This window comes from Aricia agestis, chromosome 8 (genome assembly GCF_905147365.1).
Source record: "Aricia agestis chromosome 8, ilAriAges1.1, whole genome shotgun sequence".
Classification (NCBI taxonomy): Eukaryota; Metazoa; Arthropoda; class Insecta; order Lepidoptera; family Lycaenidae; genus Aricia; species Aricia agestis.
Window position 1 is genome coordinate 11,451,804 of NC_056413.1, and position 15,711 is coordinate 11,467,514.

The following is a 15,711-nucleotide window of genomic DNA, read 5'->3' on the forward strand; positions in this document are numbered from 1 at the left end:
AATTCCGAGAAAGGCTAAAATAGATATAACTTTCATCACGCCAAAGAAGTTGCAAGCAACAAGTTTTAAATAAAGTGACACATGCAAAGCCAGCGGGTTTTCCATACTATTAACTGTGTATACTTTGCTCAGTAACCGGAAACGGGCACATGTGAGGCACCGGCATTTCATTCAGGTGTGACAAGTCTTTAGAGAGCACTAAAATAAATGCACCGTTACACCGAGTTATTAAAATTCTCGGAGAAAGTAAACAAATTAAACAATTTAGGAGCAATGTGCGATGCGTTTATTTCGTAAATTGCCAGCATTTTGTAAGCGATATGAAATTTTAAAATGTTGTTAAATTTTAACGCAACGTTTATGACTTAATTAAATTAAGAATTCATTTATTACTTTTTACTTTTTTCTGTACTAAACCAGTAAGCAGGTAAATAGTGTTCCAATTTTTAATTAAAGCGTTCATTTCCTTATTGGCGAAATGCTGGCGAGCTGTAAGCCATAGACAAAATTTTCCTGACAAAAAAGATGGGCATTCCAAATTCAAAAATTAACTTTTTTTTATTTCAGACTGGCGTGTACTCGAACACAGTTGTTCTTCAACACCACAGCGTAGTGATGACGAAGGCAGACAAGATCTACAAGGTGAAGTGTACATACGACATGAGCTCAAAGAACATCACATTTGGCATGGTGCCCATCAGGTTAGTAAGCATTTGTGATGATCCGGTAACTATCTATAGTACCCTAATTCTGCTAGTTCAATCCAACATAACAATCCAATACGGTTCCAATATGGTAATGATGCAGTCCCAGTATAATAATATTTACTACAAAATAGTGTGTGAAACGTTATACCAACGTCAAAAATATTGGTCAAAACTCCTACTGTCAGTCATTTGCTCTCGGTCACTTTGTAGTATACGGAGTATATTGAGGCTAAATTGACGATTAAAACAGGTGAATCTGGGTATACGCAAGTAAAACTTACCTACGATGTTAGTAACGTTAGCACGTCAGTGACCCAGAATGCGAAATACCTTGTATCGATTCCTGATAGCAAATCGTTGTTATCGATCCTGCATTTTGAGTACCTAGCTCTAAGCGTCGCGCGTACCGTGTTATGGCGTTATAAGAATCGGCGAGTTACGTGCTATAACTTTAATGTACTTATTTCAAATTACTTTTAGGAAATGTAGAGTTTAAAATATTATGTTCAGCATTTTTTAATTTTGACGGTCTGCTTAGGTCTTCTAAATTGGTTGTTAGTATTAGAATGAGAGTCGACTTTAATCACCTGCCGTTGTGTTCTAAATACATATTCTTTTGACTACTTATTCTCTTATACAATAGTTAAAACCGCCTTTAAATGTTTTTAAAGCTAGATATTAGTCTGTTCAAAGATATTTTACCTCTTGAAGGTCGTTTATGTGATTCGCATTCGATAAAACCGCTGAAAGCGGTAAGGCCGCCTATTTGCTATATTCCTTACCTTGTGTTATTAATGTTATATTGTTTATATTATGCAAATAAAGAATTTATTAAAAAAAATGGAAAATGAAACTCTTGTCCTAACAGGATGCCAGTAGTATGTCAACATATTAATGTCGACTGCTCCAGTTAGGCGGTTCACTGGGTTAGTTTGGTCAGCGTTCACGACATCGCGCTAAATGTGCATATGCAAAATGTGGGGCCCCATTTGAGTCACTCTGTTTAATTAACCGAGTGCCCCCAAACTCAAACCTGTCATATCAGGAGAAACTGGATTGATTTCGTATTTATTTAAGGATTATGCGGAATTTTATCTGTATTTGCATGTAGGTATTTATTGAATTTGATTTTCAGTTAAATATTTATGTAATTGCTGATCTGATTTTGCTCTTCGCATCTTGAAATATCTCGGAGCTTCTGAAAAAAAAGTGTTTTAAAACGTTCGACCGATTCCCATGCCATTGCAACATTGTAAAAAAAAGAGATGATGCAATAAGCAATTGTCTATGGTTCTATGTTCCTTAAATTCCAAGCGCGCCGTCTGGTCTCCCCCGTCACTAATTGGTCACGATCGCACATGTACTGTTGTCCAATTTGCAGTTAAGGTCTAAACTAAAGTATAACGGTTATCACACGAATTCAATTTATAAATTGTATTTTAATGTTTTGGGTACGGTATCAGATATTGTAATTGGAGTTGTTTTTATTACGCCTTTCACGAGCAATAGCTCTATAACTTGAGACTTTAAATTTTGGCAAATCATATTAATTTAATTAATCTTTTATTTAATTTCATTGAACGTATGTTTTTCGTTCGATCGGGACTTGTAATGTATCATTGAAGAAATTGATTTTTAGGCAGTTGACGGACTACCTCATTGGTCGGATTATGTCAACTTACGGCCGTTCCCAATATTTGATCTATCTCTGGTTTTGCCCTACTAGAGATAGGAATAACTCACAATTGACATAAAATATATGTCTCTAATGTCTAATGTGAGCTATTCCTAGGGGAGGGGGGAGTAGGGCAAAACCAGAGATATATCAAATATTGGGAATGGCCGTTAATGTAAGTCGTCATGTGTCGACTGGGTTAGACATAAAAGCGACCAAATTACGTAGACGGTAGATCCGCATTCTGCCTATGAATCAACTTCTGATAATCGTTAGCAGCTAGAGTCAGGGCCCGATCTAGCTATTTAGCCGCCCTTACATGCAGAAAACCATAATTCGACGGTCCCTACGTATAAAATGGTACGGTCATGTCCAAAATAGCAATTTTTTTTATTGCATCATGCCCTTCCATATAATGAGACGCATTTTCCTACATTATTATTATTTTTCTATCACAAGTAATTCCAAAGATAAAAAGACGTAAATGACGACAAGTCGGAGGTTGTACTAGATTTTAGTGTGGTAAATGCGAACATCTATACTTACCGTCTTGTACCGCGTTGAAAATTACGCGCTGTCCCGCGTCATGTCGTACATGTCCGTTTCTACCTCTAAGTTAGCGAATTATTTTTAGACTTGTTATCATTTACGTTCAGCTATTATGAGATTTTTGTTTGTTTTTATTGGGTCTAGTGCCACACATTCAATTAAATTCAAACCAATATGAGTATTTAATTAGTGTTATAAATAATCAACGATGTGAAATAATTGCTGCAACGGAGGCTGAGGCTCTTTTCATCATGAACAACCATCAGTGCCTTACTGTTATGGATAAAGAGCAAAAAAATCGCGTTTGTTGTTTAAGGTCCACAATACTCAATAAATTTTATTTTTATTTTAATTAATTTCTTATAGTGCCAACAAAAAAACGTAATTTGTGTAAATTTCTACTATTGCGGTTCTTGAAATGAAGCTTGGTGATAGACGGGCGGACGACATATAGAAAGCGAAATCTGATAGGTTCCCGTTTTCAATTATTAAGCACGGAAACCTAAATGCTTGAAAATATACTATTATATTATTTTATTTAAAGAAAGAAAATAAAATATTTTTATGTTTGCGGCTTTGCAAGAACATTGAGTATGAGTTTCGACTACATATTTGTTTTGCGAACATAAGGCGTTAAATTGGCTATGTATTTAATGAGCTGCTATTTATTTTAGATAACACAGTTAATAAATAATGTAACATATTATATAAAAAATCTAAATCATAGCACCGATGCATTTTGTAAATAAAATCAGTTCATCATTCTCATCATCTTCAACATTATAATGCTTTTGTTTAGTGAAAACAGAATAAGTTAATATATTTATACTTAAATTTGTAGACTTTGGAAAATTAAACAGTTTAAATTATCAAATAATGACATTTTATTAGAATTTTTCATTATGGACCTATAGTTATTGATGACATGTCCTTTTATTCGTTCATTATAACATAGAAAAAATTTCTTAAATTAGCAGCGTATAAAAAGATAATATGTCTGTGTTTTTTAGTTTTTCTTACTGAAGAAGCAGAATTTGTATTACTTATACATGATAAACTTATAAATTATGAAAATACGAACCATTTTATATAGTGCTTAATGAATTTAGGACCTAATATAATATTTTAATTCTTCCAAAGTAAAAACGGACATGTACGACTTAACCGTTATGGGCAGTCTTGAATTGTTACCGTAAAAACGGTCACCTTGCAATTTTGGCGAAAATATTGTAAATATTTAAAATTGTGTTATATAATGACAAACGGCCTACATTAAGCTTTACAGATCAATAAAAATAATTGTGTTTATGTTTAATGGTAATCTACAGTAACAGTTTGAATCTTAAAAACGCTCTCCTGAAAACCACTACTTTTGTCATGTCGCTTTATACGTAGGGACCGTCGATATAAGCCATGAGCTTTGTTAGGGGATGAGGGGAATATTTATGTCTAGGTAGGAAGATATGAGTAAGCCAATTTTGCCCCCCCCCCCCATTTTTGCCGCTCTGGGCAAATGACCGGCTCGCTCCCCCTTAGATCGTATAGAGTATAGACGAGCCCGCAAAAGCTTGTCCGACCTCATCTATAAGGTAGCTACTAGCTATACCCCAGCCTCATTACCATTATCTACAACAGAGATCCGGAGATGATATCGATCACTGCGGCGCCCGAGGCCCCGCCGCCGCGCATCCGCATCCTGGACGGCCGGCAGCGCGAGGTGGAGACCGTGCGCATCGGAGACAGGCTCACCTTCCGCATCGAGATCCCGGAGGACAGTGAGTATTGTGACGTCACTACTAGGGTGGCTTGTTGCAGCAGGCTTATGCCCAGTTTCACCAACGTCTGTTACTGTTAACAGCTTATTAAAATGTCATGGCTTCTCTTTCATTCATTATGAAAAACGAAAAAGGTAACGTAATACTAATTCAGGCATTAACTTTAACAGTCGTTGATAAAATTGGACCTTAGCATGGCAACCATAGATAGGACTGTCAGCTTTTCTTTCGCATTTCTATTGTGGCCGTGCTAAGCCTGCTGTAGGATCAATCTTACCCGCAACTCTGCCTTAAGCGGATAGCGGGGCACCATGGGATTATTGGAGTCCCTACTGGAGTCAAACATACCCAATGAAAATGAATGGTAATTTAAGAAGACAAGTACCTAGTACTTCATGAATGGGTCTATAAATTGTAAAAGTTAATAGGGCCAGCTCAAAATTCGCTTCGCATCGCATTTTTTATTACTTTTTTATGAGTTTTGCCGCAAATATAATTGCGATGTGATGCGAATTCGCAGTTATGCGTTGGAGCCCTAGGATATTTTATGTTTGCAACGATTTTAACTGTTAAATTAAAAACAATAATTACACTGTACTAAAATACAATAATTTATAATTTAATGTTTACCTATAAACATTAAATTATAAAAATCGTTACGCCTCTTAACGAAACGTTCCCAAGCGTTTGAAAGTCGTGCTATAATGGTAGTTTGTAACTTTTTATTCTTTGTTGGCCATTGAAGCCCTAAGCGGCCGCATCCGGCCGCGATAACAATAGATAAGCTATTGTGTCTCGTTATTCCACGATCGATGGGTTAAATTATCTGAATACCGTAGAGCCACGTTTTGTTACACCATTGTTTATTAATGTTATGTTTTAATTTTCAGCTCCTTACGGCATCTTTGCTCGCAGCTGTGTTGCCATGGCCAAGGATTCGAAGAGCACCTTCCAGATTATTGATGATGAAGGGTAAGTTTGGACCTTATTTTAAACTAGATAGTTTTTTTAAGTTTATAGAACAATTTTATGTTCTATGCTATCAGATGAATTTATTCGGAGGCATGTAGCAGATCTATATTGAAAGGCCAAGTTAGCTTAGATGTCAAGTCCAGCCGACAATTCACGAGTTCATGACTAAGGTTGACTTAACATTAACCGACCGGATAATGTAGGTCCGCTTTCTGCCTATGATTATATTGTACGTGTACAGGTACTAAGTATAGTAGTCGAAAGAGACCATTCCGTGTGTTTTACTTTACTCCATGGTCATTGGTCTTATTTACAATTTTAAGACATCTCTAGAAAAAGAGCTTTGGAATAAATAAAATAAATATGAATAAAGTTTTCGGTGCGATAAAATTTGTTTAATAAAAATCGCTCAGCTACTTCATAGTTTTGAGATCGCGAAACGCGATTGTTGGGCGTTTGATAACACTTAAATAATGGGTTTGCTCACCTCTCCACTGACATTCAATTTATTTTATTATTATGATGCTATTTATAGTCTATTGAACTTAAAGAATTTACTCATAGATATAAAAGATAGGTAAAATTGAAGTAGCGGTCAAAATTACGAAGCGCGTGATATAGTTGCTGGCAGGAGGTCTATAATTCCATTAGCTTTGTCCACACTGTGCCTTTTTCTGTTCGTAGAGGGCATGCGTTATACTCGTAGTGCAGTAAACAGCGAAAGTGAGGCATGCCCGCGACACATGCCCTCTGACCGTATCCAAAAATTTCGCTTTGTTATTAAAAATGACAGTTGGCGTTGCGTTCGTTCAATTAAATTCAATTAAATGCGCCAAAACGAAAGTTGAATGAAAGAAGATGACGAAAATTGAAGACGAAAGCGCATAGTGTGGACATAGCATATTGTAATACTGTGACATAGCTATAGATCTATTCTCTATATTTGGTGAGATTAATCGGAAAGCAAGTTAGTTGTTTTTCTGTAAATTACGAAAAAATGCACAGGTTGCTTGGTACCGTACGCGTATGTACCATCGAGGAAATTGATTCCTAGACAGTTGTTTGGCATGACGTTGGTCTGTCAACACTCAACTGCCTAGGATTTCCACGATGGTACATATTATGACGTAACAATATACCTATGGATAGTTTCTAAGGTTGTTTGACAGGAGTTTATCTTTTCAATGGCTAATTTGATTTGTTAACTGTTTGACGTTAGCCAATGAAAGGCGTTTATATACCTATCCTATAGACAAAGTCCTGTAAATCCCTTATAAACTGGGCAATAGTATTGTTCTGTCAAGTTAATTAAACGAGCAATCTTTGGTGAAAGAAGTAATGGGTATGTCTATGTAATATGTATGGCATAGCCCATAGGTAGGTAAGACCTTAAAACCCACATTGATATAGGGATTATGGATATGGCTATGTTATGATGAGGAACTTAAAATTGAAATCTCCGTTCCAGTTGTCCGGTGGACCCGTCCATCTTCCCGTCGTTCACACCGGACGGCAACGCGCTGCAGTCAGTGTACGAGGCGTTCCGCTTCACCGAGTCCTACGGCGTCATCTTCCAGTGCAACGTCAAGTACTGCCTTGGACCATGCGAGCCGGTGAGTATTGCTTATGGCCCAGTGTTCCCCAACCTGTGGACCGCGGACCCCTGGGGGCCCGCGGTGTCAGCTCTGGACCATACTTAATTTTTTTTTATTTAATCATTTATTGTGCACAAGAAACATTTACAAATACCCTTTGTGTCGCCTTACTGTGCTTAATATAAGCACAGTAAGGCGACACAAAGGGACTACTTATTTCTAATAGAAATCTCTTCCAGCAGCCCCACGTCCATACCCCCACGTCATAATCCAATTTTTTTGCTGTTTATTTTATAAAGGGGGTCCGTGAAAACTGTGCTTGACTTCCTAAGGGTCCGTGATTGGAAAAGATTGGGAAACACTGGATTACGCCATGATCGCACCTACCGAGTAGAGTGGCGAGACTAGATAGTGCTGTCGGTTAATTTGATTGGTCGAGAGCACTGTGTCGCCACTCTAATCGCTAGGTGTAATCAGGCCATTAGTTTAGATCAGTATTTCCCAAAGTAGGCGATAACGCTCCCCTGTGGGCGCTGAAGGTCTAAAGGGGGCGTTGTGGGACCCAGAAAAAAATGGGGGTATTGTGTAGAGGCTTGTGGTTTGTTGTTTTTCATCGGGATGCATTTTAAATTGAAACAAAGGGGGCGCTAAAACATAATTTGCTCTCAAAGTGGGCAGTAGACAAAATAACTTTGGGAACCCCTGGTTTAGATGCTTTATTTGACGTCGCGGTGTTGAAGTCGCTTAGATCTTGGCTTTTTGAAAAAAATTGTGTTTTCAAAAGAGTGGTTTGGAGTTTGGACTTTGCTTATTATTGTCTGTCTAGAAAATGATCAGGTAGTAGGGCAAACAAATACTGTCCTGTTCTCCTTCTAATTGGTCCAAATCTCGCCAGGTGTGGAGGTTATGTGTATAATTATTCAGCTATACTAATCCGCCTACTTCATTAAAATAATAATCAACATAGACCAATTATAAACCTACAACAAAAAGGCGGGTATATAGTACGAAATGCAAATAAATCACCTTAGTGCCAGCCAAAGTACATGTAGAGCGCTGTTCACATAAAATTTATAATAGCAGGTAGCGTTGGCCACAAAATGGCCATGTTTTTACATTATTATAAACGAGAACTCCTCAATTTCTTTAGTTTATCACTTTTCATCGAAAGAATCCATACTAATATTATAAATGCGAAAGTGTGTCTGTCTGTCTGTCCGTCTTTCTGTCTGTCTGTCTGTTACCTCTTCACGCCCAAACCGCTAAACCGATTTTGCTGAAATTTGGCATGGAGATACTTTGAGTCCCGGGAAAGGACATAGGATACTTTTAATCCCGGAAAATGTACGGTTCCCGCGCGATAAACTAATTTTGGCGCAACAGAGTTGCGGGCGTCATCTAGTTATCAAATAAACTTTAAAATAGTCGCATAAAAAAGTAACTACCTATATAATTCGATGCAATTTCTTTATTGTTCTCACGATTAGCAGAGATACCTACCTAAAAATTGTAGGTACTATCAGGGAATTTGATTTATAGCCAGATGGCGGACCTTCGTCATTTGGTCAATTTAATTTAATGTTTGTCGAGATCTGTTGGCTGGATTTGACATAACGCAATCAAAATATTACGTAGGTCCCCCATCTGCCTATGAATAAACTTCTCTGATAGTACATTAACTGTCTCTTGAATTTTGACCGACTTCGAAAAAGGTTCTATATTATTGCACATTTTTAATTACTTATTAATTATGATATTGCAGGCCGTCTGTGAATGGGGTAGAGAGTCCATCGAGTCGTGGGGCAGGAAGCGTCGTTCGCTGCCTCACAACGAGACCGAAGCTCACCAGGAGGAGGACATGAACATCTCCCAGGAGATTCTGGTGTTGGACTTCGGCGATGAGCGACAGAGCACCGACTTTCTGAGGTCCGACAAACCGGGTGGTACGGCTTCCGAGGCTAACTTTGGAGGTGAGTTTTTATTTATTTATACCTGCTTTATCATACGTTTGGAGTTGATCAGAACTCGACTAATATTTCATTATAATAATGGAATATTTGTCGAGTTCCTGCCTTATTTTATGCTTTATATCTGCTTTATGACACGTTTTAAGTTGTTTTACCGCTCACAGCGCTCTTATGTTACAACTAATCAAAGTGCCATTAGAGGATCAAGGTTGTATTAGATTCTGAATTCTGATGCTATTGTAGCTAATGCGAGCGGTTTCTCGGGAGGTTCTCTAGTCCTGTTGCACAGGAGTTTTTCACTATCGCTTTTGATTCACTTATATCAAAACGATATCCAATACCTATTGAAGAACGTAATTGAAAAGATAAACTTTTGTCAAAAATCCTCCGAAACCTTGTGCTAGTAAGACGAAAACTATGTTTCGAAAAAAGCTTTTTCGCTTTTTCACACGATTCCGGATTCGCCTCGGAATCTAAAATATTTGTTACTAGGTACCTATAAAACAGAAAATAGAAATAAGGCTGAACACCAATTACCTTTTGAAATGGAAAATTATCTTTATGTACCTATCTACTAAAGTAGTGATTAGCGATAATTTAATATTGCTAATGATTATTTATAAACACGTTCAATAAAAGCCATAAACATGAGTTTTTTTCGACAAAGGCATTGTTAGGTCATTCAACCAAACATTGTGACCAAACGGTCCTAAAAACCGGACCAAAACAAAATTATGTCTTATTACACCTCGCGGTAAGACGAATTACTCATCGTTTAGCTTTAGTGCCAATTTTATCAGTCTGCTTAAGATGAAGGCCGCTTGTCTCTTTCGCTCTCTATATTATGGAAAGAAAAGGCACTATATTTTGACAAATGATTAATTCTTGCAATTATTAATCATTATATTGAGCCTATAATATATTGAGGCTGAGTAAAGGTAACTTCGAACATATGAACAATGGACAATTTGCCTGTGTCATGTTTCAAAGATTTCAAATCTAAAAACATTTTACCTACCTAAGTTAAATTATAAAGGTTAAATCCATGGTACTATTTAGTAAACTAAAGATGACTTATCTTTTTTTTTTCAGAAAAAACGGTGACCATCGTAGAGCCATGTCCAAGCAAAGCGTCCGTGTTGCTTCTCGGAGTAGCCTGCGCGATGCTGGTTCTTCTTTACATTGCGACAATCTTCTGTTACTACATGCGCAAGTGGCTTACTCCGCCCAAGCACATATAACTTTATGAGAATATTCATATGTGATAAAACTAGGTAACATTCCGTCCGATAGCTTAGCAATGAGATTTGTAAGCAGGTAAACAGATTTGACATTTCATAGTTTAAATAATTCCAATAGAGGGCGCCTCAAAAATATTTTGACTACCTGACAAAATGGGCGCTCTAAAAATATTCTGTCATTCGCCTAGAAAGAAACAAAATGTTTTTTTAAATGCCTTTCTTCTTTAACAGAACTGACGAGGAGTGATGAAGTGTCATATCTTTTTATTCAATTTTAGATAAGGGATAATGACTGAACAGATATTTTGTGTATATCCACCGTATCTGGCTATAATCCAGCGCATTTGAAAGCATTTACTAGCTGTAAGTAGGTATAAAATAGATGTACAACTTGTCAGACAGACAAACCGCGTATATTATATACACGCGTTTATACGATTTTCATAGCTGCTCATAATTTTAACTGCTAGTGTAATACAGAAATTGCATTTATAAAATAAAATAGTTAAGTCAATTCTAGGTAATAACTTACGATAAAAAAAAAAATAATTTCTTTTGGAATAGTCCCCTTGAATAGGCAACCGATTTGACGGGGTTATTCTGAACAGTATTTTGTACTAGTTAAGTTCTATCAGTTTTCTGCCTAAATGTATTTGAAGTCTGATTTGTATGTCGAACTGCAAACATCACTTGTAAATATACTGTTTTATGTCTCATCGGCACGACAGTTCTTAGCTCTATTTTTATAGAACTTTCAGTTGGGTTCTGAGGAAACTGCGTCACACTAGCTAGTTACTAGCGCCATCTATCGGTTAAAGTTTTCTCTTAACTCAACTTGAGACTTCGATCTTATTTATTTAGATTTTGTAGCTAATTTTATTCTATTTATTTTATACTGCTATTTCATAAATAAAATATTTTGTACAAATTATATTGTTCTTTATTATTTAATTTCTATATTGGACTAACTACAATTTATAAATCCTGGTGTTTCCTCGAGACAAAGTTTAGTTATAATATAAGGATTTTAATAAACCTAAACATTACTTTGTGATATGTTATGATAAAAAAACTGTTTAGTTTTGGTACAAAAGTCAAAACTTGTACCATATTGTGGAAAGTTTAATGATACCATCTGACAATCTTAACATTGTATAGGTACAAACATTTTAATAATTTAAATCTACCTTCACTGGTCATGAAAAACATTGAAATTGTAAAAATTTATAGCAAAGAGGAATAGTATATTGTGAAGCATGAATTTCTATCAAGAAGTGAAAGTACATTCAATATCACAATTTATTAAGTACTTACATATTTTGCCTCAAGGCAAACTTCATTTATCCTGGTAAGTTTTTAGCCTTATATTATATTTAGCTTTTTTTTATGCGCAGGCGAAACCCATCATGTTCATGGGTGCCCCGGGTTGGGGATGTGCCTCAGTTAGCTGAAGCACCCCGGGGGTATGTGGGACTCTTACCCACTAAAACCAGCTGCGGTTTGCCTTCAGCCGTATATGGAGGGATGTCTTGGATCTATCTAACACAGGAGTTGGCTATAAATTTTCCTCCACTAATAAGTTATCATAAACACCCTTAAGAATTTCTTTTTGTTGACTACTATCTAGTTCTTCACAGGAACAGTCAAATACTTTTTCAAAATTTTGTAGAAACTTTGGGGTCATGTCAACTATGGTACATAATTTTCCGATTTCTTGGGTAAGCGAGGTCACACCCTTATCTTTTATACCACATGGGTCTATATGTTTGAACCAGTTCAAATCTATATCACAGTTTAAAGCAATCCCGTGTGTAGTTATGTACCGAGAGGCGTGAACTCCAATTGCGGCTAATTTGTTATCCCCTACCCATACACCAGTATGCGGAGATCTTTGAGCTTCAATACCTGAAATGACAAATTTGCTGATGTCATATTATAAACATTAATGTTAAGATAAATATAAAGATAGAAAAAAAAGAAAGCCACAATTTTAAAATAATTATAACTAGTCATAATTAACCAAAGTTTTAAATTATTATGATTAGTTTCCTCTTCCTTTTATAAATAATTTTAATAGATTAACATACCTAATTCTGCACACATTCTGATAACAGTTTCTTCTAAACTGTCCACGTACCATTTTACACTTGGCTTAAATCGTTTCAGGTTTATCACAGGGTATGCAACAAGCTGGCCTGGCCCATGAAATGTTATAAGGCCACCTCGATTCGTGTTACGGAATTCAGCACCAAGACTGCGAAGTCTTAATATTTCTTCTTTGGATGTAGCTTCTCTGATGCCTAAATCATACAAGAAACTCACTTTAATACTCCTACAGCTTAGAGCTACGTTATAGATTTTTGTTTAGTCAAATGAATGTATAGCACATCCTTACTTCTTTCTTAAGTTAATGTAATATCAGAGATTGATACCTAGGCAGATTGCAGACCTAAGTAAGTCGTGTTAAGTCAAACCCATCCAACCGATCACAGCTAACATTGAATTGACATAAGCCGACCACATGACGTAGCTTAGGCAGGTCAACTGCCTAGGAATCAATTTCCTCGATGGTATATATATAGGTGAACCTCAAGTAGTAGAAAACTAACACTAACCGACTGTGTACACTGGTTTGTGTTCGACTAGCAGAAGGGTATCATAATTTGCATTAATACCCTTCTTCAGAGCATCTAAATGTTTCCTAGCGATACATTTTTGTACACTTAAAGCGGTGTCGTAACTTATTAGACCTAAATTCCATATCTTCATCATTTTTACTTCAACAGAATATTATTTTGAGAGCACTACCTATTATACATAATTTCTTTTAATATTTAGATTAATTTGCAAAATCAATAAAACTTTTTTTGGTTTTTATATAAATAATTTTGCATTAATTTTGACTATTTTTATAGGTTATGTGTCAATGTCAAAAACATATGATTGATTTTTTTATTACGGCGACATGACTTTAAAGCATTGCCATTATAATAATATGCTTAAAATTTTCTTTGATCTCATTGTTATTTTTACTGTGTTGTAAATTGTAATCGTATTTCACTACATAATAATCTAAAAATTACTGCAAAAGGAGGTATTGCTCAAAATGTTATGTCTCGAAGATTTTAGCCCGATTCCTGCCATCTTTCGGAGATGTTTGAAACTTATTAGTGAGTACATCGTCTTCCGTACTCGGTCGTAAGCCACTGTGAATGTGTTCAAATTTATGGCTACTCGCCGACAGATGTCACTTTAGTACATATTTGAGTTTACGCTCAAATATATTTTCGCTGCCTATTTACATCTTTCAGGCTTCAGTTTCCCTCGTGTTCTGTCCGTAGAGCGGTGTTTCGCTTGCGCCGTATGCCGGCGATGTTAACATAAACACTGAATTCTTAATGTAAACGCAAATAAAACTGAATTATTTAGGATCTAGTAGTCTAGTTATATCTTAGCAAAGATTTTTATTTTAAGTATCTCCATAATTCGAGTGACATAATCTAGTAACATGTTTTGTTAAGCCGGGCTTACTTTTATGTAATAAGTCTTATGCTCACAGTGCCGCAATACTTTTATGTCGTGTTTAGAAAAGGTTTTCTTGGGGACAGAGATGTGGACTTCCATAAAACGATGACAACTGGGGTGAGTGTATTTCATTTTAAACTTTTGTAAGTTAATCTACATCTTGTTTATACACGTGAGTGAGGTAGTTAGATAAAAATTTTGCACGGCTGTTTTCTCGTAAACTGCTATTGATATTTCTCTAAATTTTGATAATTCTTAATAAAGTTTTGTATTTATTATTCATATTACTTACTAAGTTACTACCTGAGCTATTTCCTATATACCTATCAGATGGCGGGAAAGGACAACTATTGAAAGCTTTCTCAAGCTTATCCACAGGCTGATCTACTATGTTAACTCCGATCAAAATATTATAATGTTTTGTCATCGGGATCTATGAAGGATATACTATAATATTAAGTCCATTTTTTTTTTTTTTACGGGCAAAAGGCCCACCACACATTCCCACCACTGCAACTCCTGTGTCGCCAGGATCAACAGTGGTAACCATTAAGTCCATGGTTAACTTTAACCCAGATCCATGCAAGTAGCTGTAGCAGTAGCCGTACAGTCGAAGACAGGTTTAGCAGTTTTCAACGTTATTACCTAGAAATAAAGTAAAAAATTGCATAAGTGTAAACGATACAAAGGAGCATGCAGTTTTCCTGATGCAAAGTGCGCTTCGTAAATATTTATGAGAGTTGATGTTGATGCTAACGTTACCTTGTATCGACCAGAAACTATAAATGCTCATATAATTTAATGGGAAGTGGTATAGCTTTTGAGATTATGGGGTAGCCTAAACACAAACAGATAGCCATAGAGGTTTTTAGACATGGCATGTCAAGCCGAAAAGCATGGTCAATGGTCATTGGTCAAAATTCATCAGAAAGAATGGCTCCAAATTACGAACAAGGAGTAACACCACATTATGCTAATATTATGTTAGTTTAATTATTCCGATCATTGGTTTTTTAATAAGTACGTCTCTATCTGCGAATAATGAATATATACCAGTATAAAATATAATAGTACTCCACATCACTACAGGCATACTTACTGTCTCTCATCAGTATCGTTAATTATTAAAATCCACCAATTAATTAGTATTGGGTAATTCACAACCCTTTCCCAAACCATACGAAGTTAAAACTTTATTGTTTTTTAAACGGAGGCGTCCGCGTCGGGGACATGCCAGGAACAATACTTCCGGGCTATTTATAGGCTGGGGATGGGGCTATAAGTACGGATAGCAAAATATTCAAAGTCATACTAATATTAATAACCTGGTAATGTATCTGTCAGTCTGTCTCTTAACCATTTTCATGACAATCATGGAGATGGTACTTTAAATCCTTAAATAGATTTTAGGACGTAAGGTAATAAAAATTTTATTGCGATAAAAATACTGTTCCTGCGCGAATGTATAGTTTGAATAATAATAATTATTATAATTAATTGTGAGCTAATTTAATATAGAGTTCAAACGTACGTAAACGTAACATTGTAACAAAATTAATGCAATAACAACATAAAGTTATTATTGCATTAATTTTGTTACAATGACTTTTGAAATAATAACTTAACAATATAAACAAAAAATAAACAAAAAATAATAACTTTGAAATGTGGATAGTTGACATTTTTGCTGATTGTACTTTTGTGT

At 35.9% G+C, this 15,711-nt stretch overlaps 2 protein-coding genes across 2 annotated transcripts in view; one reads left to right on the forward strand and one right to left on the reverse strand.

Moving 5' to 3' along the window:
* The window catches only part of LOC121729636, an 87,527-nt gene extending 76,913 nt beyond the window's left edge, over positions 1–10,614 (forward strand). The window contains exons 11-16 of the mRNA XM_042118208.1: positions 568–701; positions 4,567–4,706; positions 5,597–5,678; positions 7,147–7,291; positions 9,036–9,243; positions 10,333–10,614. Of these exons, the coding sequence (XP_041974142.1) occupies positions 568–701; positions 4,567–4,706; positions 5,597–5,678; positions 7,147–7,291; positions 9,036–9,243; positions 10,333–10,481 (858 nt within the window). The 3' untranslated portion in view covers positions 10,482–10,614. The remainder of the gene's footprint in view (positions 1–567; positions 702–4,566; positions 4,707–5,596; positions 5,679–7,146; positions 7,292–9,035; positions 9,244–10,332) is intronic.
* Positions 10,615–11,972: 1,358 nt separating this feature from the next.
* LOC121729638 (putative lipoyltransferase 2, mitochondrial) lies at positions 11,973–13,337 on the reverse strand. Its single transcript, XM_042118210.1, has 3 exons — positions 13,097–13,337; positions 12,569–12,781; positions 11,973–12,386 (listed from the first exon to the last, which is right to left on the reverse strand). The coding sequence occupies exons 1-3, from the start codon at positions 13,251–13,253 to the stop codon at positions 12,037–12,039; spliced, it is 720 nt and encodes a 239-aa protein (XP_041974144.1). The 5' UTR covers positions 13,254–13,337; the 3' UTR covers positions 11,973–12,036.
* Between the last annotated feature and the right edge of the window lie 2,374 nt (positions 13,338–15,711).